The 26653-nt window shown below is 37.5% G+C and overlaps 1 protein-coding gene across 1 annotated transcript in view; it reads right to left on the bottom strand.

Moving 5' to 3' along the window:
• Positions 1-26653, bottom strand: part of ATRN (attractin) — a 250649-nt gene that overhangs the window by 15623 nt on the left and 208373 nt on the right. The window contains exons 27-28 of the mRNA XM_044681784.1: positions 13625-13703; positions 2757-2864 (exon numbers count right to left, since the gene is read on the bottom strand). Coding sequence (XP_044537719.1) covers positions 2757-2864; positions 13625-13703 — 187 coding nt within the window. The remainder of the gene's footprint in view (positions 1-2756; positions 2865-13624; positions 13704-26653) is intronic.

Raw genomic sequence — 26653 nt, 5'->3', positions numbered from 1 at the left:
GGAGAAAATATGTGGTTTGCCATTCTTCGGTCATTTTTAGTTTTTCTACTCCCCACTTCCCAACCTGTCTCAACTTCTAAAGCCAAGGAGTCTGAGAGTACAGTCCAGGTTTAGGAATTGCTTTCTAAAAGAAATTCAGGAAACTTTCCTTAGCTAATGATCCAAACTACTCATTTCTTTGGGCAGTAGGACTGCTGTTTTCTGTAATGGGGCCCTAGCTCTAAGCATGGTATAGTACAAATTGTACTGCTAAGTGACTAGTAGAATATGTTAATTCATTTAGTTAGAAATAGTTAAATGACTTATTGAATGGATAAATGGTCAAGGAGGATTATCTTAAAAATTGCTTACTGAAATGTGGAAATATGATAAAAGGTTTCATCTTAAATAACAGGATCACTGTTTCTCTCTTCTACTGAAAAAAAACACAACAATTTACCTAGGATCATAAATTTAAATCTGAAAAGGACCTTAAAAGATCTAGGTCAGGGGTCCAATGAATTTTTAAGGGGAAAAATTTACATCTTTATTTTCACTAAATCTAAATAAAACTTGGCATTTCCTTCCATTATGAATGTAGATAACAAAATACGATTCAAAGAAGGGGTTCATGGACTTCTCAGTTTGCCTAAGGGGTCCATGGCATAGAAAAAGGTAAATTTGTAGTCTCAGTGTAGAGGGGCCATGGTGTTTCTTGAACCCTGGAAAGGAGAATCTTAGTCTCAGCCCTCAAACAAAGGGGGGGTAAAGAAATTGCTCTGAATGTGCAGAACCTTCTCATTAGCTGACTGGAATTAAGGCCAGACACTGTCTATTTGGACTTTAACCAGAAGCAAGCCAAGCCTATAGCTATGTTGCCAAAGTCCAAACCAAGGCTTAGAGGCTGGAAAACCCAGGTGATTAGACATCATATAAAGCCCTTGATCACATCACATAGTGCCCAATGAAAGTTTGAAGTTCCCTGGGCAGAGACATCTCTGTGATTCTTGAAAAATATAACCTGTAATACCTAGATAACACAGTAATAGGACATCCAGTAAGACAGGGCCGGGCCATACAAGGCCATGACAGCCCATGACAGACAGAACCTGGCCCAACAAGAAGGTAGAGGAAGAATTTATTATCTTGCATAACAGGGATGTGCAAGTAGAAATCTGTGGAAAGGGTGAAGGGAGAGGGCATCATGTAAATCTCACTTTCATCTGAGCTGGTTAAAGGATGGTGGAACACATCAGATAAATAGAGAGAATCTGATGGAGAAATATATTTATTTCAATATGGAAATGGAAGGGAATAGGGAGAGGTGAAAAGGAAGAATAAGAGGGAGGGTAGATTCATGGAGAGATTGCTGTTGTTCAGTTGTTTTCAGTCATGTTTGACTCTTTGTGACCTGTTTTGGGGTTTTCTTTCCAAAGATATTAGAGTGATTTGCCATTTCCTTGTTCAGCTCATTTTATAGATGATCAAACAGAGTTAAATGATTTGTCCAGGGTCACACAGCTAGTAAATGTCTAGTCCAGAACTCACCTAATCTATTCTACAACTCACAAGGAATCCCTTTAATAACAATCACATAAAATAGTCATTCAGTCTTTGTTTGAAAACCTCCAGTGATGAGGAACCAGCTAACTTCCCAAGACAGGCCATCCCAATTTTTAACAGCTCTATGTTTTAGGCAATTTTTCCTTACATGGGGGTGAAATCTCACTGTCAGGAACTTCTATTATTCCTATGTGAAGTCAAAAAGAACAAATCTAATCCCTCTTTCTATTCGGATACAAGAAGACAATGATCCTACTTCCTGCTGCAGTCTCTTCCACATTCTCAGTTCATTAATCTTTGCAAGGCAGTCTCCAGGTACTTCTATATCCTATATTAATCAGGACTTAAAACCAGTCATCAGATCTATGTGAAAGACACTCACCAAAATGGTGGCCATTAATTTCTCAACTCAATTCCTCCCATAATATGAATGAGGAATTAAAAGCAATAGTAATTTGATCTGGACCTTAAGAAGACTTGGCCATGGTGTTGGGTAATAACATCTGAGTGTTTACTACTTCAGTGGAAAACCTATAAAGTGATAGGGAGTTTTGAAGTAGCAAATAGACATAGCTCTTGGCGATACAGACCATACTAGGTTTTTTTTCCTAATAAGCCAAGCCTCAGTCTTATAGTGCCTCCAATTTTCCCTCTGGGTACTTGTCTGAAGAGAACAGCTGTCCTCCCAACCCTGTGCATCTTAAACAGAAGTCTAGCTCAACCTCCACTAAGTGAGAAGGAAGCATTACAATTTCCATTTCATTTCTTTGTATACATTGTTTTTCATAACCATTTTTTGGTGTGGAAAATATCTATCTCTTCACAGAAGACATAGCGAATTACTATTCTTCTCCTTTCCAGACCTCAAAAATTATGATCATGAACAGAAATGGTTTCTATTAGCAACACCCACAGCTATTTCCAAGCAAACGTTCTGCAGTATTAAGCTGTAGTCTTTCAGAATGCAAGTGAAAAACCAAATAGTTTATTCTTTTAAAATCAATAGAACCCAAGATTTAACTGCACACTCTGGAATAATGGAAATTAAGGCAAAACAAGACCTTATATTTTCTGTATTTTGACTTAGAGGAAAAGGAGATAAAGAAATATTGCAATATTGATATTCCCTGTTTTAGGCTTTCCCTAGGGCCAGAGGAGTAAGAGATCATGCAGATAAAGTAACCCAGGGTCTACTCTCTAAGATGCCCTCTCACCTTTATGCTTCCTCCAATAAGATCAGGTGGTTCTTCATCTGTTTCCAAGGCAACATTGATGGAAGCAAAGGGACGACTGGCCATCTGTTGCATCTCACGAAGAAGTTGCTAATAAAGAAATAAACACAACAGTTGTATGAATACTGTCTCCAAAATTAAGGATGGAAGCAGAGGTGGTGGCATGGGTAGAAGACAAATGAGAACAAATGAAAGACAAAGAAATTTCAGCCAAGTATGGTTTAAAGACATGATTTAATGAATAACATTTTAATTTGCTTGGTAAAAAGCTAATTGATGGCAGAGAAAAGGTCTAAGGAAGTTATCTCCAGATTTGATAACCTAGGCTAAGAGAAAACACTGTTAGCTCAGTGGTGGATTTCCTCTTTGCCAAAATAGCATCAGAATCAAAGAAACTATATTAGTGAAAGAGGGAATGAAAAAGTTGGAAAGAACTCTATAAAGAGCCTGAACCACACTAATGCAATGTTGGTGGAACTATAAATTGGTCCAACTGTTCTGGAAAATAATTTGGAATCATGGGAGAAAAAAGACTTTTCATACTCAATGAGCTCATTACTAGGTATATATCCTAAGAAAGTCAAAGACAAAAAGAAAGGCCCCTCATATACTAAAATAGTCATAATAGTAGCACTTTTTGTGGGAGCAAAAAAATTAGAAATAGAGTTATCTGTCAATTTGGGAATAGCTGAACAAACTGTGATAAGTGAATGTAATAAAATACCATGTTGAAAGAAATGGTAAATGAGATAATCAGAGAAACATGAGGAACATTTGTGCTAACTCATATAAAATATTGCTAAAAGGCAGTAGAACTCAAATTAAATGCAGTGACCAATTTTGGTTCCAGAGAACATTGATGAAACACATACTTCCCTCCTTCTGATGGGGAGGGTAGAAGGAGATAAAGGATGCTGAATTTTGAAATGCTGAGAGAGATGGTGGCTCATCAAATACTTTTGCTTAATTGTTTTTCTTTTGATACAAAGGAGGGTTCTTGAGGAAAAGAATGTATTAACCTGCTCCCCACCCTCGTCATCCATCAATAAAACTTTTATAAAGGAGAGACAGAGTAATAGAACAAAGACCTTGAGTGTTGATAGAATTTTTGGTAAGACCTTAGACATTACCTAATCTAAATGTTAGATTGATGGGGAAGGTGAGGCTCAGAGAGGGGAGCTCATTTGCTCCATATCATACCAATAAAAGTTAGTTGAGCTGGGATTTGAACCCATGGGAATCGCTCTGCAGATAATTCTCAGATCTATTTTTCCACTCCTAACCCTTCTGCTAACCTCCAGTGGTCATCTCTAAATCAATATGTCAAAAACAGTCCCCTCCCTTATAAACTTCCCTATTATTCAGTGGATACGACCATTTCCCCACTCAGCCTCACAACATTAGTGCCATCCTGGATTCTTCACTCACGCAAACTGTATACATCCAATCTGTTGCCAAATTTTGTCCTTTCAACCTTCATGACATCTCTCCTATATGGTCTCTTCTCTCTACTCACAGAGTCACACCTAGAGAGTGAAGGTTCACAACCCCTCATGCCTGGACTACAGCAGTATTCTTCTGGTTAGTCTCCCTGTTTTAAGTTTCTCTCCACTCCAATCGATTCTCCATTCAGCTGCCAAAGTGATCTTAAAGTTCAGGGTTGACCACATCAGCCTGCTATTCAAATTCTGATGGATTTTTATTACCTCCAGGATCAAAAATAAAAAGGCTCTGGTTTTTAAAGCTGTTCTCAATTCATCCCTTTCCTATTTTTCCATTCTTCTTCTATTTTCCTTCCCTCAATGGATGTTAGGACCCAGAACCACTGGCCTCCTCATTCTATTTCCTGACTCTTTGCCTTTTCACTGGCTGCCTCCCATGCCTGGAATTCTCTTCCTCATCAGCTTCATCTCTTCTTAGGTTCCTTTCAAGACTCCACTTTAATCCTACCTTTGGAAGAAACTCTTTCTTAGTGTCCCCCTAATCCCTTCAATGCTGGTTATCTGAAATTCCCTTTCACTTACAGTATATATCTAGCATGTGGTATTGTTTTACATTTTGATGTCCCCATTAGAATGTGAACTCCTTGAGGGCAAGAACTATGTTCTACTTTCTTTGTAACCCCAGCACTTAGCATAGTGCTTTGGCATAGAACATTCAACAAATGATGAATGTTGATAAAAGAAATACAAAATCATCACAGAGTGGCAGCCAAAGGAACTCTAGGACTAAGGAAATCAGGAGAATTTTATTGTCAGAGGTCACAATGGAGATGAGACTTAGAAGAAATGAGACTCTGCAAAGAGACCAGTTTGGCTGGAATGTGGCATATGTACAGGAATAGTGTATATTCAGCCAATTGCTTGTGGAAAGGATATTTCCACTAGCTGCCCTATGGATCTTCATCTTTTTGGCTCCCTAACCCCAAACTCCTTTTCTTGGTTATTATGTGTGTTGTTTCCCCTTATTAGAATGGAGATTTATTGAGGGCAGGGGTTGTCATACTTTTATGTCTGGATTCTTAGTATTCACTGTCTCTGGCAACTAGTAAGAATTGGATAAATGCTTATTCATTCAACAAAGAGACAAAAGCAAAAACAAAAAACTCACAAATCCTAACCATAGAAAATTTTTGTGGCCCCGAAGAAAAGCAAGGCACAGAAGGAGGCAGTGAGAACAAAGCAGCCATACACAAACTTCAAAGGAAAGTGGGAATTGGTCTCAGGTTTTGGAAGAGCTCAAAAAAGAATTCAAAAACCAAATAAGAGAGGCAGAAGAAAAATGGGGAAGAAAAATGAAAGTAAAAAAGTAGAATTAGCTAAATGGGGAAAAAAAGCACAAAAATTCAATGAAGAGAAGAGTTCTATAAAAAAGTAGAATTGATCAAATGAAAAAGGAGGTTCAAAAGCTCACAAAAGAAAATCAAAAGAAAATGGAAAGGAGAGATGATAACATGACACATGATAAGATGTGATAAAGGTAAAAGAGAAATCCAAACAAAATGTTTTAGAAAAATCTGAGATTGTTTTCATCTGGGGGTTAAGAAGGGCTTTGTGAAAGAAATAATACTTAAGTTGGATGAAGTGGAGTGACTTGTTCAAATGTCACAAAGATACAAATACTGAAGCCAGTTATCCTTTTCCAACTGCAACACTTTCCATTTTACCATACTGAATCTCTGACAATGAGAGATAGACAGTGTTTGATTAGACCACTTTCCCCCTGAAATACTCTCATATATGTCTCTGTCTGATACTCTCTAAGGAAGTAAAAGTGAAGTTCTGACAGTATTTATGTTGGACAAATCTATGTCCAGACAGGCACATGGGAAATGGGGTATATCTGGCAAGCAAGGTTCTAGGTGCCAGGACAGGGATGATGAAGGACCTAGCCACAAACTATTGGGGAAAAAAATACTTTCCAACAGTATTTTCTAACCACCTGCAAAAATAAGACACTAAGAAAGGCATAAAAGTTTTACATGTAAAAGTCAGCACAATTTGATGATGCTGAATATAGACAATATGTCAAAATCAGAAACGGAATGAAAAACCACGAAAATGAAAACCTAGCCAGATTTCTGTCCATCAAAGGCAACAAAACAAGCTAATGCCCATTCTGGATACCGAAGGTCTCCTTCAGGTTTATGTGTACTCCAAGGTGTTCACCTCCAAAGGATAGATAACTGATTAACAGTGACATTTGTTGTTAAACTATTAAATGTCCCCAAATTGGCTCTAAGCACTGTCTGGCATTTATTCCTTAGCCACAAAGTAACTCCAATTAGTATCTTATGTTTGAAACCAAAAGGAAAGCTGTCTAAGGTTACAAGAGATCTGGTAAGAGGTAGTGTGGTATAATAGAGGAATGGGTCTGAATCCCCCCAACCTCCTTATGACATTCTAAGCAATTTACTTAACCCTTGTTGGGCCTTAGTTGCTTCTATCTATAAAATAGGAATGACATAGAAACAATCTGATTATTGGTGTGAGAAAGGCATTGTGCAGGCCTTTAAGCACCGTAGAAAGAGCAGGAATCACTTCTAGTAGATGGCAGAGCCAAGATGCGAAAATCAGGTCTAACTTCTCTACTGCTGCTGCCATTTTACAAGCCTGCCTGCTTTAATTCCTCTCATTAGCCACTAACAAGAAATAGACATCCTCTTTGAACATCAGTAACACTGCTCTTTCCTCTTACCTGTCTTACTGTGTTCTCTGTCTTCTTTGCTGGATGATTAGCCATATCACGCCCCTAAATAGTAGAGGGTACTTCAAAGCTCCATTCTGGCTTCTCTTTTCTCTCTATACTCTCTTGCAGTGATTTCTTTAGCTCCAATAGGTTTAATAATGATCTCTATAGTGATGCCATCCACAGCCATACATTGGGTACTTTGTCAAGAGCTGAGAGAAAATGCATTTGAATCCTACTGTTCTATCCTCTTTGAGGGAAAGGCCAAGGCTCAACCACTAGTCCCTTGCTGGGAAAATTCCCTTTAGGCAGTATTCAAATAGAACCAGTCTTAGGAGATCTAATTAGTTACTATTTTGAATCCCTTGGCCCCTGAAAATCCTTAGAGAAACTTATAGACATTCATAGATGAGTCCAAAGTAATGTGGTCAATTCTCATTAGTGATAATTCCCCTTCCCCCAAAATAAAGCTGTTATCGTATTAAATAAAATTATTTACAACACTTTGCCAAGTACTGAGAAATGGACATTTCAGTAATAAACTTGACATGAATAAAGGTCTGAAAAGTCATGGAAAAAAGAACTCTTCCTATTTCAGGAAACTATCTGCTCTTCTGGTATACCTAGTCTCTAAGAAGGCTGGAAGAACATTTTAGTACTTAAATTCTAATACCATGATGCAAGTGAGAGTTGCTTGGTTTTGAAGCAAATGCCTTTGTAGCTCTAACAGTACAGTAGTTCCAGAAGGCCTAGAATAAAAAGTATGGATCCAGTCAGCAGGGTAATTAAACTATCTTCCTCTGAACCAAAGCATTAAAAAGAAATTAGTCTGTCCTAAGGTTGACTTTGGATGAAGCCCCAAAGATGGCTGTAAAACTTAAAAGTAACATAAGTGGGGGCAGCTGGGTAGCTCAGTGGATTGAGAGCCAGGCGGTCCTAGGTTCAAATCTGACCTCAGACACTTCCCAGCTGTGTGACCCTGGGCAAGTCACTTGACCCCCATTGCCTTCCCTTACCACTCTTCTGCCTTGGAGCCAATACACAGTATTGACTCTAAGACAGAAGGTAAGGGTTTAAAAAAAAAGTAACATAAGGATGACAGTAAACAAGTTGGTGCACAGTGGGGTGGAGGGAACAATGGGAAGAAGAATGACCATTTCAGTAATCATCCTCTTTTGCACCACGTAATATGATTGTACACTAGTACTGTTAAATAGGAAAAATCTAGTCCCTAGAAATGCAACTATAGAAGCAAAGAGGGAGAAACTAAGTGAAACAAGGTCCTTCCACTATCCCTCACTCTACTCATTCCTTCTGGCCTCCTCCCCCTCACACTTTCCTACAAATGTCCCTTCAATTCTCCTCTACTGATTCAATCCTCTAAGAATATTCATCCCCTTATTTCATCCCATTCCACAAATACTTTCATTTAGGCCCCATCACCTACCTCTTCCCCCCTCCCCCCCAAGCAGCTCATGTTTCTACCTTTCTCTTTCTTATTCAGTCTCTCTTTGTATTCCCCACATGGAGCTGGGCACAAGCACACAACGGTTTGCTGTCTGATTTTCTGGCTGCTCTCACAGCTTCTCTTTTCTATATTCTGCTCAAATCCTCTCCCATGACCCTGGACTCAAGTCCATTAAATACAAAGATCCTGCTACAAGTCTTGCCCTTTAATCTATGGTAATATACTTCAATTAGAGTAAATATTATTGGATATGAAGTCCTGTGCTTCCACCATTATTGATATGATATTTAACAAATGTCTACTAAATGAAAGGCATTGTGGGGGATGCAAAGATAAAGAGAGCACAATCTCTGCTATTGAGAATCTTATGGAAGAGGGGAGGAGATGATTAGTAAAACAAGATAATAGAAAATGGTAAGTATTATCAGAAAGCTGCCTCTCAGACTTTTAAGAATATCTAAATGGGAGGACAGTGATGTCAACAATAGGGTAATCAATAGGGGAAGCTGGATAGCTCAGTGTATTGAGAGCCAGGCCTAGAGATGGGAGGTCCTAGGTTCAAATCTGGCCTCAGACACTTCCCAGCTGTGTGACCCTGGGCAAGTCACTTGACCCCCATTGCCTACCACTCTTCTGCCTTGGAGTCAATACACAGTATTGACTCCAAGACAGAAGGTAAGGGTTTAAAAAACAAACAAACAAACAAACAAACAAAAAACAACAATAAGGTAATCAAGAAGAGACATGGAAGTCAGGGGCGAAGGTAAGTAGAAGGTGAAGAGGCTTCCTGTATGGTCCGTGGTCTAAGAAAGGGACACGTCTGTCTGAGGATGAACTTAGCTAGGTAATGAGAAACTCATTCTCACTAGCTTGACTATTGGGTAACGAATTCTTTAGCCAATACGAGCTAAGAGACCAAGAAAAAAAGGTTTTTTTAAAGTAGTTCTTAGTCCTGTGGAACTCTCTTATGTTCCTACAGTGGTGTAAAAAGGGGGCAGAGAAGGATAAGAATCAAACAGTTTTCAGATCATCTGTAACTTAACTATATAGGTACTCCAAATACTAGATTTTCATGCAATGGCCAATGGACTGAAATAGTACTAGAAGAACTTAATCTCATCAACAATGACATTCTCTTGACAAACAAAAAGAAAAAAATGTGAAAGAGCTATAAGAAATGAGGGCTTATTGATTTTCATTTGAGGGGAAACAAAAAAGTTGTATAATCAAAGGAATCAGGAAACAGCTACATGGAACATATTGAAATTGCATCTTGTAGTGCTTCTGATGATCATAATCAAAACCGCTGTCATGAAGACAACTGAAGCTTGTAGACCATGAGTAGAGAGAGAAATTTTACAAAGAATCTGATGAGGTTTTCCAAATTTCAGCATATATTTTGATGTTAAGTATCTTCAATTCAAAGGTAATGAAAAGTAGGTTGAAAACTATATATCAGGACTGAGAAACAAGACTTATACACTAATCCAAAGATTCATACCTATATATCATGGATAATTTATTTCAGAAAAGAGACAGAAAATGCCAGACATGATGCATACTAAACATGTCATAAAAAAATGAAACTAGCTATATCTTAATGGACAGGAAATGAATAGGTTCCTGATGGGAATCATATGTGAATCAGCTGAGGGTAGTACGCTGACCCAAAAGAACAAAGCTAAAAATCAACATTAAATTAGAAGAAAGGATAGAGATGAGAAGGTAACATTGCAAACATTGACTTATTCAAATGAGCTATCATTGCCGGAGAAAAAAATGAGTACTAGAAAGCAAGCAGATAATGAATTTGGTCATCACCAATTTCTGCAAAAGCCTCACCTCTATCTTCAAACATTTCATCAATAACATGAAGTTAGTGAGAAGGCTCAATGAGTGATATAAAATTAGGAGGTACAGTTACTACGGAAAGAAATAGGTTCCAACATACACTCAACTGAATTCCTCATAAAACACAACTCCACAAAAAAGGTAAGCAAACTAGTAGTGACAGTGTACAAAACCTTAACTTTCATACTGAACTATTTGCTAAAAAAGAAAGATGTGCGCTTTCAAGTTGGTATTAACATTAGTTAATGTCTTTTTTTTTTTAAACCCTTAACTTTCATCTTAGAATCAATACTGTGTATTGGTTCCAAGGCAGAAGAGCAGTAAGGGGTAGGCAATGGGGGTTAAGTGACTTGCCCAGGGTCACACAACTAGGAAGTGACTGAGGCCAGATTTGAACCTAGAATCTCCCATCTCTAGGCCTAGCTCTCAATCCATGGAGCTACCCAGCTGCCCCCAGCTAATGTCTTTTTTCTGAGTTTTGTTGCTTAACCAGGGGGCTGATCTTTAGCTTTTTTCATTTTTCATTGCATTAGAAAGATTCTCTCATAATTATTTGAATCCATCATATCTGTGGTTCCTTATGGCAAATATGAAGATAACTGCTTCCCTTGTCCATCGGCACAAAATAGAGGGCAAGAAACTCTACATTAAACTCAGCAGCTATAGCTGACCATTTTATAGTGCCCTAGAAGCACTGGCAAAAGTGAATCTATTTCAGACATCACACAATGAACAGATTTCATCTTTTTGTCCTTGAATAAATGTAATATATAAATCACTGTACCAGCTGCACTCAACCCTGGAAGAAGTAGTAGGAAATACATACTCTCCCAGCTGCAAATGGTGCCCAGGTTTTTGTTTTTCTCCTTCCGAGTAAGTACCCTCTAAATCTTTGCTTGACAGATAAAGGTTTTGTCCTTGGCATGGAAGACTATGCCTTAGAATCCAGTAGTTGGAATGGCAATTCTGAGGCAGGAAAATACTTTATTTCTGAAGTGGGAAAACCCTCTTTACCCAGAGGTAAAGGTAGATCCTTTTCTTGGAACAGAGAGATCCTCATCAACCTTTCTTACTTTTCCTTCAAACATGCAAACTAGTGTTCCTAGAATGGTGAGTTCCCAGAAAAAAAAAACTTGATTTTTGTTGTTAGAAGCAGCTCAGAGGCCAAATTTCCAGATTTTATCCATCTCAAAGTTGAATGTTTTTAAAGAAACGATTTCATACTTTGAAGGTAAACACTTTTTTTTTGAAGGTCACAAATTAAAAAAATAAAATAATGTACTTTATTGGCCTAAAGAGGATTCAATCCAAGAGAAGAACCTCATCTCACTCAGGCTGAAAATTAGGACCTAATAGGCAAAAACTAAAGGAACTAGGGTCATCAAGTCATATGAGATGAGCACTGGGGCACATATAGACTGCTGTACAGATGGACGCTAAAGAACAGATGTTTAGAGGCTAGAGGATGGAGACTTAAGCTAATACAAGGGAAATTTTCAATTACATATTAGGAAGAATTTTATGACTTTATGGTGTTCCCCTTCCTCCCCTCTCCCCAAAAAGAAACTGAGAGGAGGGGGCAGAGTCATAATTTCACTGGTGAAGGGAATTCTGAACAAAGAAATCCTCTTTACCCATGTAAGCTGGTAACTGTTGTGTAACTTAGTTTTATTTTAAATCCTTACCATCTGTCTTAGACTCAATACTGGGTATTGGTTCTAAGGCAGAAGAGTGGTAAGGGCTAGGCAATGGGGGTCAAGTGACTTGTCCAGGGTCACACAGATAGGAAGTGTCTGAGGTCATATTTGAACCCAGGACCTTCCATCTCTGGGCCTGGCTCTCAATCCACTGAGTCACCCAGCTGTCCCCTACAACTTAGTTTTAGAGAGCTACCTGGAGGGCCAAGAAGGTAAGTGATTTGTTGGTATGTATCACAGGCATAACTGAACTCAGCTCTTTCTGACCTAGGACAGGTCTATACTCACTATAACTCAAAAGCCTCCTATGAAGATCAGAATTCAAAAACAAATTCTAGTGCCAGGTTCTGCTGAGAATAAAAAGGAGTGAGAGAATGAAAATGAGGAAGGGTAAAAGGAGGAAGATGATGAAGAAGAGGGAGGAGAAGTTGAAGGAAGGTTAGAAGAAAGAGGGGAAGAGAAAAGAAGGAAAAGAAAAAGGAAGAGGGAGGAAGAGAAGATGTGGAAGGGAGGACAGGAGAAGAAAAACAACTTATCTATAGAGTGTTTTATGGTTTACAGTGTGTTTTCTTCACAATAACCACATGCAAGACAGTTGAAGTTTTACATTTTACAACAGAGGTATAATGATCTAAAAACTAATTTTAAATTAAAATTTTAATTGTCAAGCATTTACTTTTCTTCCCTTCCCTACAGAAAATAAAAACTTTGTAACAAACATGTAAAATAAAACAAATGTCCAGAGCAGATAAAGCACCCATGCAAAGGCCAGGGATCCTACATTCCTATGCCTTTGGGAAGGAAATGTAGAAATTCTTTATAGCCAGCCCTGAAGAGTGGTAGCTTGAAAATCTTTTATTTTTTTAAAAATCTTTTATAAATCTCTTGCATGCTATTTTACTAGGACTCACTGATATGTGGCAAGTTTTAATTCTGGCTCATCATGAGTCCAATAGTACACCATTCTTTAGTGCTGGAGCCTGTGTCCATGCCCACTAAGAATTTTTATTCTGATATAAATTATATTTCCTTATTGCCTTTTTCCCTAAAGCACATATATTCAGGGATCATCTATTTCATCAAAATGGACACTCTTTCCACTGATGAAGATCATAGCCCCTCTGGGCCCCAGTGGACTAAGTCCATTTATGAGCTGCTGGAACTGAAAAAAGAAATCTAATCCCTGGTAGCCAACTTTGGGATAGTCTTCAAACAACTGATCCAGAGTTTACCAGACCTGTACTCGAAGCCTTTCCAGCTTGGCCTACAAGCTCCCCTAGAGTTTGTATTGTGCTGGAAAAGCATATAAAAACCCATAGTGAAGTATTAGGCAAGACCATGAAATGGAAGAAACAGAAGAAATATGAACTTGAATGAGGAGAAAATAGAAAAACACTCTCCTTTCCTGACTCCTCAGGGAAAGAAATAAAAACCACATGATGCTGCTTCAAGAATGAGGCAATGTGAGGATAAGGAATGGAGGACTTTGCCTGAACCACTCTCTCAGTTGATGGGAAAGAAAATGCTACATTACTTTCATCGAAGCCACATGAACATATCACTTATTACAGAGAGATAAAAGCAAAGGACAAAAGAGCCCCCCTGTGTTTTAAGGAGAGATCTTCTTTGGGATGATTCTGGCTTACCTCTCTCCGCCTTGAAGCCCAACAGCTTTGCTTAATCTTCCAAACCACAGCAGCCACAAGCAGCAAAGAGAGGAAACAACTAGAGGAAAGAAAGTATCAGGTTATTAGCCCTGTCCAGAATGGTGGGGAATTAAAATCACAGACTCTTAGGCCATTTTGTGTAGCCCCTCCCTGAATAAGCCCCACTCAGTTCTTCCAGGGCTCTACTAATGTGTCATCCACTTCCACTTTCCAGAGGAAGATGAAGCCACTTTATTGCTCCACTGCTGCTGCTGCTGCTTCTTTTTTAAAACCTTTATCGATTCTAAGACAGAAGAGCAACAAGTGCTAGGCAACTGGGATTAAGTGACTTGCTGAAGGTCACATAGCTAAGAAGTGTCTGAGACCAGATTTGAACCAGGTCCTCCCAACTCCAGGCTTGGCTCTTTATCCCCTATGCTATCTAGCTGCCCTCCAAACTACTTAAGGTATTGGGAAGCATGAAGGGCAAAGCAAGGAGGGAAGGTTCCTGGCCTCACCATAAGGTGACAGCCTTCTCCATGGAAGAAAGCAATCCTGGAGGACTTTGATTGATTCCCCAACTTGCCACTTCTATCAGAATGGCCACTAATAACTTAGATGAAAGAAAAAACATTTGGAGAAAAGCATGGTAAATAAACAGGTGATACTGCCAAAAGTAAATATTAAACTACAGTATCAGAAAACACTTTAGAGCATCAAGGAGAGATCATGGAAGGAAAAGGTAACTAAGTTTAATAAATATAGAAAAATGACAAGGGCACGAATCACCCACATTAATTTTTACAAAGTAAAATGCAGTTTTAATTTTCTTAAACTCAATTCTCTCAAAATCCCAAGACAAACACTGATTTTGGTCTCTCAGACACATGCAGGACACATGATGGTTCTAACAGCTACTGTGGATGAGGGAGGTAAACCAAAGTATGAAGTTCACTTCTGCTGGGTGATGTAGGAAAAGACTGACCCTGTTTATAGATGCTAATTTATTTTAAAGCAAAAATAAAACTGGCATTTTATGTGTTTTTTAAAAATTTAAATAGTTAGAAAGTTAACATTTATTGTTATTCCTTTGTAAAGAACAGTACAATATGTTGACAGATTCATTGAATACCCAGACAACACTCAACTTTCTGTCAATGTGAATGCATAAAAGTGCTGATTTTCTTGGAGAGGAGTCAGATCAACATGAAACTATTCTCAACCAATTCTCTTTATGTTAAATGACATAGGTTTGTGACATGGTGAGGCAAGGGACTGGTGACTTGAGAAAATAACTTTCTGTGTCAGGAATTACTTGCTTGCAATGGGGATCAAGTCTATACCCATTAACTTCTTTAGTACCTACATCTTAATTGCTGAAAAAATTAGCCCAAGCAATATGGAAAACAGTAATTTATTAATTAAGACTATGCTTTAAGGCACGTGCTTAACATCTTCTGCTAAAAGTCCATTAAAAAAAACTTTTACCTTCCATCTTAGAATCAATACTGTATTGGTTCCAAGGCAGAAGAGTGGTAAGGTCTAGGCAATTGGGGGCTAAGTGACTTTCCCACAGTCACACAACTAAGAAATGTCTGAGGTCAAATTTGAACATTGGACCTCCTATCTCTAGGCCTGGCTCTCAATCCACTCAGCCACCCAGCTGCCCCCTAAAAGTCCATGTTTTGAATGACTTTGGGGGCACATGATCACTATCTTTAAGGCTTGGATTTGAATTCTAATTCTGTTACTTTTTACATATGTGATTTGGGGCAAGTCAAGTAATCTCATCGGGCCTCTGTTTCCTTGCCTATAAGGTTTGAGTATATGACCTCTGAGATCTATTCTAGCTCTAAATCTTAGCAGAACTAGGTACAGCAGGTGCAAGTTGAAGAGGCTGGTTTTAGATGAACTTTAGAAAAGTTTTCTAACCATCACAGCCGTCTAAGAGTGGAAATGGGGTATCCTAGGAGCCAGTGAATTTACTCATTATCAGAAAGTTCGAGCAAAAGATGGTCAACCAATTGTTATGTATGTCGTGATAGGGACTGCTTGCTCAGGGACTAGATTTCTGGGGTCCTTTTAAATTCTGGGATCTCTTGATTTTCTCATTTCACCAATTTTTTCCATCCCACTAATGTGATCTCTCACTCCTTTAAATTCAAACCAACAGACTTCCCAAACTTATTTTAATGTGTTATATTCATCTAGTGAACCTGTAGACTCAGAAGAGACACACATATCTGGGCTCTATCGGGTGAATTACTTGTCTAAGACTACACCTTCCCCTCCTGGGCCTATTTGGGACAGTTGATTTCTAAGATTCCTTCGAACTTTGACATTCTGAATTCTAGTCATTTCTTGGTCTGCTACTCTAGGAGTAGAAAGGTAGTATGATAGGAAGGATCTGGGTTCAATATTCCTATGATACTTACTGGGTGTTTTGTCAAGGACAAATCACTTAATAGATGTCTCTGAGCCTCAATTTCCTCATATGTAAAATGAGGATAATACCTAGAATACTTATTGTACAAGATTGTTTTAAGGATCATATGAAATAACGCATGTGAAGTACTCTGCAAACTGTAACATGCTTTATGTCGGTTGGGAGTATTATTTTGTGGATTTCATGATGTGTCAGAAAGAGAAACAGGAACTTGGTTTCTAAGTGAGGATGTAGGGTACCTGTTTATTAACATCATCTTTGCTAAAAACTAGGGCAATAAAAGGGGAAAAAACTACCACTGCAACGAATAGATATGGAACAAGAGCCTGAGGTCCTGAATACACTGAGCGGCTTAGAAGGTTGGAACACTATGCCACTGAAGAAGCAAAGGGACGCCCACTCAGGGAGACAGCACCTAATTCAGACTCATATCCTGGAAGATCATCACCAATTACTGAAAATCCACAATGTGACTGTAAGAATAGGTTTAAAAACACACAACACTAAGCTAAACTTAATCAGTGTTACTTCTAGGAAGAAAATACCACTGTCATTTTTAGATAGACACAAGGAGGCAGCAAATATACATGGAAACCAGAAATCAAAAGGAGGTAAGTTCTTTTCTAGATCTTTAAAACTGACAACAGGATACTTAGTGGGGTAAAATACAACAGAGTTTACATGGTTAAGCATGTCAGTCCAGGTGACATAGCCCAAGGCCTCAGTGTAATCCAGTCCTCACTCTGTGGCCCACTCTTAGTAATGGATTCTGAAAAAGGTATCGAAAATATTACACAGCTACTCTGGGATACTGCCAGCACTTTTCTCAATGCCAACAGCTCAGTTCTTTCCATCTGTTTGTGTTAGAAGCAATATTACAGAAAATAGACTAACAGATTGAGACTGTTCCTCCAAATAGGACACGTGAGTTCTTCCTTCCTGAGGAAGTATATGGAAGGGGAAACTGTTTTTTGTTCTGATTCCACAAAAAAAGGGTAGTCTATGACACTCCCAACAGGCTGGATGACCAGCCTCTTCTTAAAAGACCTCCAATGTCAGGAAATCAATTCACTCATCAGTTAATACCTTCCATGATTGGGTAGCTTTTTTTCTATTGAGGTGAATGTAATCTACCTCTCTGCAGCCTCTATTCCTTCTATCTCTTTTGGGATCTAGCAGAATAAGCCTAATTCTTCTGTGTGACAGTCTCTTTGATATTTGAAGACAGCTATAATGAACTACCCTGTCCCTAGACTCTACCAAATCTTCTCCAAGCTAAACATCTTCATTTCTTTCAATCACTCCCCATTTGTGAATTACTTAGTTCTTTTTACCTCCCCTTCAGTTGCGTACTAATTTACCAAAAGTCCCTGCTATAAAGTATCATCCTGAATTGGACATAATACTGCTGCTAGGTTTGGCCAAAGCAGAAGATGACAGAACTACCACCTCCATTGCTTCAGAAAGCAAGCTTATATTAATACATTTAAGATCAACTTTGTGGTTTTTTTTTGTTACCATGTCAAACTGTTAGCTCATATTAAACTTGCAGTCCAATAAAGCCCTTAGATATTTTTATATGAACTTCTGTCCAGCCATATCTCTCTGATTCTTTATTTGAGTCACTAGGTGCCTAAGGTGCTGGAATTATAAAGACAAAAAAAGAATGAAACCAGTCCTTGCCCTCAAAGAGTTTCCTACCAGAGGAGACAATACGGTATGAGGAAGTATGACTTCAAGCTCATTCCCTTATAAGAGTGATGGTCAGCCAAGCCTGCCTGAACAGAGGCAGACATTCCAGCTCCTATATTTAGCAAATAGCTAAAATTTGTACTGCATTGAATAATAATCAAGAATTCCAATGAGATACAAAGCAAATTCTACTTCAGAAGTACATAAAAAGTCAGCCAGAAACCCATAGAAAATAGGAGAGGGGGCTGCCAGATAAGCCAGTGCCAAACAAAACAGAAGCTTTCAGTGATAGGCTAAAGACAAGAATGAATGGACAAGCCCCATGAGAGCCCTGGGGGTGGTCAGAAACCCACTGTAGGGCCCTGTAAAGTGAATGAGAAGTGAATGAATAGCAACCAGTTCTGGGACACCCCAGACCCATAGGTTCTGAGGTCCTTATTACTCTATCCTGAGACACATCAATCTGAACCTCAGAATTCTAGAGGAAACTAAGTCTGGGAGTTGGAGATAAATGCAAGAACTCAAGCAGAGACTAAATAAATAGGGCTTGACCATTATACCTAAAAGTGTTAAAGGAGGCTAAGCCTGGCTCTGCCACAAAGCCTCAATTCAGCAACTAAGGCTGGGGAAATAAGTAAATATAGGAAGATATAGAACACTAATGAATTAGAATAGATTCAGAGATAATCAAAATTCAAATCTAAGAGGACAGACTAACTTCATAACAACTGCAAAGACTCAAAGGAAAAAATGAGTTTTTTTACAGGGACTCTGTGGATACCCAGAAGAAATGAGGCAAGAAAAAAAAAAAGAAAAAAAATTTGGAGGAAAGAGCTAAAAATATAAATAGCTTAGAAAAGGAAGTGATATAAACTTTAACTAAGTAATGAAAAGTAGAACAGACTAAACAGAAATCAATGACTTCATAAGAAAGCAAGACTATTACAACAAAAGCAAAAAACTGGAAAATTAGGATAGATAACATATCTTGCTGCCATAAAAAAGCTGACCTAGAAATCATAATTTAAAAATAAGACTCTTTAAAAACAATTAATTTTTTCAAAGTCTGGGTTCTATATTTTTAAAAATTATGAATATATTAGAACCAGAGGACAAAGTAGAAAAATGAGAATCCACTAATCACTTTCTAAAAGAAATCCTCAAAATGAAATGTCTATCAAATTAAATATCAAAATAGCAAAAGAAAAACCAGAGTTCTTATGTAATAAAAAGCTAAATCTATGAACAGCCAAAAAAGAATTCAAGCACTAAGAAGTCACAGTCAGGATCACCCAAGACCTCTCAGTTCATAGTGTAAACCAAAGGAGCTAACAATAACAATAATAGCTAGGCCCTGTGTAAAACCATTTACAAATATTATTTAATTTGATCGTCACAACACTGGAAGGTAAGTATTATCCTCCTTTTACAGATGAAGAACTGAGGCAAATAATCTCAAATTTTCCTGACTCTAGGTCCAGTTCTCTATTCACTGCACCATCTAAGCTGCTTCTTGGAATACAACATTCCAAAAGGTAAAAGATTGGTTTAAAAATAAGAATAATTTACTCTGCAAAATTGAATTTTTTCTATAGGGGAAAAATTTTATCATTAATAGAATAGAGAACATTCAAGAATTCCTGATAAAAAGAATAGAGCTCAATAGAACTCTGAAATGCAGATACAAGACTCAAGAGAAACTAAAAGGCTAAATTTAAGTAATTAAAAGGGCTATATGATGATACAGTTAATATTCTAATAGGGAGCAAAGAAACATGTGCCCCCTTCAGTACCTTAATGTCTTCAAAGGGTATTGGGGGAGTCAATTAAGAAAAACATAAGACTTGGTGGGGTGTATTGGTTCTGTTATGAGAATTTAAAGAGGAAAGAGAAGGGAGGGCAGCAGGAATACGCTAGAATTTAGAAAAGAGTAGTTGGAACTTAACTTTTTCTCATGATTGGGGAGTGAAATGAAGAGTATATACACAGAATGGAAGAAAGGAAGCAGCAGAAATTAGATGAACCTCACTACTTTTTGAGTTTAAAATTTTTTCTTTTACTCATCCAACAGAAAAAAAATTAGAAATATCATCATTGTCAATTTTAAAAAGTTGAGGCTTATCCCATCATACTTTCCATCTTATTAGTTCCTACATTAAAATTCTACATTAAAAAACAAAAACCCTAAAATAGCATTAGGATTCTCAAGTAGGGAATAAAGGGAAAAATAAAAATAATATGCAATTTACAAGAACACCTGAAAGTTGAACCACGTTTAAAAAACCCCTGCATATTGATAGCATATCATCATTATTATTAAGCTACATAAACATAAAGCTATTATGAGTGAGGTAAGTAATATTCTCTGGAGGATATGGTATAACAAATACGGTATAATTCAAAAAGCTCTAGTTAACAGAACTTGAAAGAGATTATTTTGTGTTCAAGAAATCTAAACAATTTTCAAGAGCATCTGAAAACTTAACATTTGATTTTTCACTATTTTTAGTAGAAAATAAAACATACTCCTGGCTTTTAAAGGTATAATAAAAGACAAAATAAATGGCATAACATATGAACAAAGTGATCTAATTTACCTCTTGACTGCAATATTATTGAGAGAAAGTATTTTAACAGAATAAGAAAGTATATTAAGGTTCATACTTACATATAAAATTATTGTGACTATAAGAAAAGGAATATATATGAACATATATATATATATTTATTCATACCCCACCCCACCCCCCAACCCTTGCCTTCAATCTAAGAATCAATACTGTGTACTAGTTTCAAGAGAGAAGAGAGGTAAGGGTTAGGTAATAGGGGTTAAGTGACTTGCCCAGGGTCACACAGCTGGGAAGTGTCTGAAGCTAGATTTAAACCCAGGACCTCCCATCTCTAGACCTGGCTCTCTCAATCCACTGAGCCACCCAGTTGCCCCAAGGAATATATTTTTTGCTAAAACTGAAATACAAATCCTTGGGAAGCATTAGACTTGCCTTTTTTTAAGATGTGCCTCTTGTAGTTTATTATTAGGTCAGTCTGATTAATAGCTGACTGAAAAAATATGTTATTAAAGGTTTCATAGCAGTGTACAAAAAATTTGGACAAAAAAGCTACAAAGTAACTAAAGATGCAAAACCCAGTTTCTACTTCATGAGAACATTGGAGATGATGCCTACATTCAGCAACAACATTTTAAAATTTTGTTTTTCATAGCTGAGCTTGCGAACAATTCTAGTTTATTAGTTTTTGTTTTTGTTTTATCACTCCTGAAAAATTAAGCCTGAAGACTGGAGGTAATCCCACAAAATGATATACTGTATCACCAGCATGCCACTTTCCATGCCCCCGGCTTTGATTATCTATGCAGTCTTATCCTGACATCCCTTTTTTTCCAGTTCATAACTTGTACTTTAATACAGGATCTGTATTAAAGGATATGTAATTCCATTGGTGTAGATTATGCTGTCCACTGATTAAACTCCACTGTGTAACTTAGATGATATTTGAGTTGTTTGCACATTATGTTTTCTTGGTACTTTTCATAATGAAAAGTCATCAAAAGATGGAGGGGTTTTATGCTTGTAAGTAGAAATAATTTTAAACACTTGTTTATCTTTTTCTAAGGATAGTTCTTGTGTATCACAGGAGTTTGTGACTATTTGTTGTCATCATTCAATTCATCAGCTGGCTGTGTTGAAGTTGGTTGTTAGACACATCCTTGACAAGGATCTACTCAACATCAAATTTCCCTTTCCATTTGTCCTGAGAGGAGACCCTAGCACTAGTGCCATAAACCACAGGTGACTTCATCTCTGCCATCCCACAAAAATGTCTACTACCATTGACAATGACAAACAAAGAGACAGGAGGCTTTATTGTTCATTGAGTGGAGAGCATTGTCCAAACACTTGTTTTTATGTTCTGTACTGCACCCAATGGAGTATTTAATGGAATGGTGAACATTATCCTCAGAACAGCTTTTTATTATGAATACACACATTTTAAAGGTTAAACTCGATATATGTTATACCCATGGGTTGCAGATACTCTGATTTATAGCAATAAACGTTATAGGTAAGGTGTCACAAAAACTAATAGAAGAGAATTGCTATGGAAAAGTTTAAATACATTTTCCCATGGGACTTAATTTTAATTTGCTCTGAACCCAAAAGAACATGTGGGAAGAGTCTGAACAATTCTTCCTTATTAGCCCTTCAGTCATTTTTCCTTGTGGGAAAGGAGAACTTTGGAACAAAATCCTTTACATGATCAGATTGTTTGATTATGGTCAGGAGAATTTTCTTTGATTCAAGGAGTTGGACTACATAAAATGACCTCTTAGATTCTTTTCAACCTTTAAATAAAGCATAGCAAAGTGGCAAAAGTGGTGGATTTGGCATCAAAGAATGTGGGTTCAGATACTGGTTTGGCTACACTTTATGATATGACTCCTGGGAAAATAATTTCTGATCCTCAGTTTCCTAAATTGTAAAATGAGTAGTTTAGTCTAGATGACCTCTAAGATTATTTGTAGCTCAAATCTATGAACCTATAAGAAATGATGATTCTCGGGGCAGCTGGGTAGCTGCTCAGTGGATTGAGAGTCAGGCCTAGAGACGGGAGGTCCTAGGTTCAAATCCAGCCTCAGACACTTCCCAGCTGTGTGACCCTGGGCAAGTCACTTGACCCCCATTGCCCACCCTTATCACTCTTCCACCTAGGAGCCAATACATAGAAGTTAAGGATTTAAAAATGTAAAAAAAAAAAAAAAAGAAAGAAAAAAGAAATGATTCTCAGCATGCATGAATTTAAATACAGGCTTGCTAACTGCCAGATTTAGGAGACATTTACCTAGACCTAGAATTATTTAAATTATGCCACCTCACACCTGACTGCCAAGAAAACTCCTTTCCTCCACAAACTCTCAGGGCTCGTCATCTCCCTCTTTACTGAAGTTAATGTGTGAACTTTCTCCAATCCAATTTCACACTGATATTTCCAATATCATCTTTACTATATAAAACAAAGCACTTAACTATCACCCCAAGTCAACCTCTTAAGAGCTTGTTTGCACAAAGTATGTCCTTAATGTATATTGAATTAAACTGGAGAAGCATCTCCATATTCCCTTTGGAATACAGGATTATGGGGCAATATACACTTGTTTTGCCCTCTCTTAAGCTATCCCTATAAAATCTCCTAATGTTTTCTTTCAACAAACACACATTTAGCACTGATTAGATAAAATTACCTCCCAAAATTACAGGAGTTCCTCAGAGCTTTCTCTGCCCTTCATTTCCTAGATTAAGACACTGAGTGTGGGATCAACCACTCATTTGTGTTTAATTCTCATGTGCACAAATGCATCTATCTATCAGAACTTTCCCCAACCACCTATTCAATCCATTCTTAAACCAGAGAGATATACCACTGTCAACTTTTGTCTTCACATAACTTAAGTTTGGGATCAGGCTATCTCATGTGGTCTCCTGCTTTTAATAATACCTGCAAGCTCTTATTTCTAGCTAGTTCTGAGAACTGGATGGGCCCTAGCATTTTCTCCCTCATCTCTAAGTTCTAAGGCAGATTCCTACTGCATTTTAAATCAGAAGACCCTAAAAATCTCAGCTTCAAAAGTTACCCCAGGGTCCTTATTAATTTTGTCTTCCTATATTTTTTACAACTGGCTTCTTCATTTTTTTTCCAGAGGGAAAAAATAAATTTTTCTTCTACATGATGCAAACTGCAATCATTCCCATTAATTTGTGTCATGTATTTAACTCGTAAATTCATTCATTTAAACCTCCCTTTCTTCCCTACTTCTCTTCCAATCCTAATCATCCCTGGTAAGCAGGACAACTCATTCCCACCCACTATGAAAAGAAGAATTGAGCATTGTCTCCACTTGGACACTTGGGCCCATTTCTCCTCTCCCAAAGTAGTGGTCCTAGGCTTTTCTAGCCCTTTAGCTATAGGATAGACATGGCTACTCTGCTTTAATAAGCAAGGAGTCCCCAATTCCAAACATTCCAGTAAGATAGGGGACCATCAGGCTTTATCATCTAGTTTTGCTACTACATCTCACAACTGCCAGTCTTTACCAGTTGCTTTGCTCATGCATTTAAGGATCCTTTGTTCTTACTATCCATCTTGTTGCTATGCCTTAAAGACCATCAGGCCTTTCTATCCTCCAGAAGCTAACTCTTTACATCCAAATGCTGTTTCTTCCAAATAGAGCATGAGCTCTTTTTTCATGTGAAAAATTTTATTTAGTTAATTGATTTAGACTACCTTTCCATGGTTACATGATTCATGTTCTTTCCCTTCCCTCCTCCCACTCCACTCCCACAGCCAATGAGCAGTTCTAATGGATTTTACATGTGTCATAGAATATGAGCTATTTGAACACAATGTCTGTCTCAATTTTATTTTGGCATTTTCATATTTCAATTCAGTGTTTGGTGAAATAGTTAAATAAATGCTCATTCATTCATTAATTCATGCATTCATACAAGCAGAGTAGGCTGACTCTAGTTGAGGTTTCAGGTGGGTAGTATTGGTAGAAAAAATGAAATCGGAAAAGAATTTCAAGGTGATTCATAGAAGCTGGGATTTTACTTATTTTTAAGCATTTTATTTGGCTCCCACTGATGCAAAAAGACAATTCAGTCTGATTATCCTTTTCTTTATAGTTTTGTGATGGAACTGATCAAAGACTGTCATAAACAGTTACTGTTACAAAAAGCCAGCAACAGTCAGAAGGGAAAGAAAATGCTTTTTTACCAGATATTTCACTAGCCTTCACAAATTTTACTTTTTGCATTGGGAATCACTATGTATGTTCCAATTTAACCACTTAATTCCATGACCTATGGCTAGCAGAGATAACCTGGATGAGTGTATATTTTAGAAAATGCAGAAATTTTAATGATTACTTCTTTAAAAAAAGCCTTGACATGGAGGACATGAGCTTTTTGCAAAAAAGTAGTGGAATGATAAGGAATCAATATAAGTCCTTTCCAACATCCTCCTTCCAAAATTATAGTGTGTGGCTTAAGTCAGGTCAATGAACCTAAGGTACAATTTTCCTACAACTTCCTGAAAAGATGAATGGCCCAAAGTCAATGTATAATCCATATGAGAGCCTTGTTGTTCTGTACCTTTATTAGAGCATTAATGGTGCCTATTGGGAAAAAAGTTACTAAGCTCAGGACACAGTCTATCTCTAATTTGAGCACAGAGGTACCATTGACATCAGTAGGCAGTGTGCAGCAGCTGGTGGGAAATGCATAGTCCAAAGTTAGCATTTCAAATGTATCCCAATTGAAAATGTAACTTAGCACTAACCACAGAATAGGTCTGAAACCCCAGAAATACAATGCTTCAATGTCTAGGCTATAAATATTCAATGGGTTACTTGTAGCTACAAATGCAAGTGAAATATGGTTTTCATTAAATATAACATTTTATGAAAACACATTTAATAATATTGGCTTTTGAAAAACCTCCTATGTCTCTGAATTCAGGAAATGTAGAACTTGCATCCTTTAAGTGAATGTTCCCAAATCTAGCACTTCTTTTGGTTTCTCTTAAAGGCTGCAGGCAAGCTGCCCACTACAGTGGCATTTTAGTACTTAACTGTTGGCAATGATGTAGAAAAATGTACTTCTGCAGGGGATGATAAAACCATAAATCAAATACTACAATAATATTAGGTGATTCTTCCTATGCTGTGCTTGTCCCCCAATTAGAGGGTTATGATTTTTGTCCTTATTCTTTTGGGATCTTTGTGCTGGGCAGAAAAGGGAGAATACTTTTATCCAAAAGAAATAAAAATTACTCTCCAAAGTTCATTAAAAAAATCAACATATCAAATTGATATGTCCCAAATCCCACCACAAGAAAAAGACCCAGAAAAAAGAGTTCATAAAGAAAGTGTTATATGACATAAAAAAAGGAAAGGCACCATCTTTAGAAAGACTCTGATGACTGAAAGACAGACAGTACAACAACCAAAACGAAGACTAGTTTCTAAAACAACAGACAGAAGAATTATCAGTCCTGATGACATGCCATAAAGTTAGAGGAAAATCTACTTTGTGAATTCAAAAGGAACATATAATAACACAACATTGTTGTGCCATAATTATAGTCAAGTTGAGTTGTTTGTTGAGTATTTTGCTCTGGATTAAAATATTATAATAAATCTGTATCTGTCTGTCAGAGAACAGCTAGGTGGCTCAATGGATAGTGTGCTGGGCCCAGTGTCAGGAAGACCTGAATTCAAATGTAGCCATGGACACAAGACCCTGAGCAGGGCATTTAACCTGTTTGCCTTAATACATGGAGAAAGAAATGGCAACCCATTCCAGTATCCTTGTCAAGAAAATCCCATGGACTTTATGGTCCACAAGGTCACAAAAAGATGGATATAACCAAATGACTGAACAACAACAATCTGTACCTGTACATTATGAGTGTATCTATCAGCATTTACAAGATAAAGAGCTAATTCAATTTAAATCACTAAATATCTTCTGAGAGCCTATGACAGAAATATTAGGGAAAGAAGTACATGCTGCAGTGTAGCTTTTAAAGAGTTTACTATCTTTATACAGAAACAAGATGAAATGTGGAATAAGTAGAGAAAATCGACACAAACAACGTATAGATATCCCTTCCACAATACGACTTTCTCCACTGTGGTTTTGCTATACTGTGGGTTAGTGGAAGAAACAAAATGGGAATTTTGGGGCTTTTGTGGAAGCTGCAGACAACAAGCAATGGCCAGCAAATAACACAGAAAAAGTTTAGAAACTCAGAAATGCATAAAATATAGGAATAGGGGGCAGGTAGGTGTCTCAGTGGATTGAGAGCCAGGC

Source organism: Gracilinanus agilis, chromosome 6 (genome assembly GCF_016433145.1).
Source record: "Gracilinanus agilis isolate LMUSP501 chromosome 6, AgileGrace, whole genome shotgun sequence".
In the NCBI taxonomy this organism is placed as follows: domain Eukaryota; kingdom Metazoa; phylum Chordata; class Mammalia; order Didelphimorphia; family Didelphidae; genus Gracilinanus; species Gracilinanus agilis.
The sequence above is the reverse complement of the archived record's forward strand: the minus strand, read 5'-3'. Positions and strand labels throughout refer to the sequence as shown.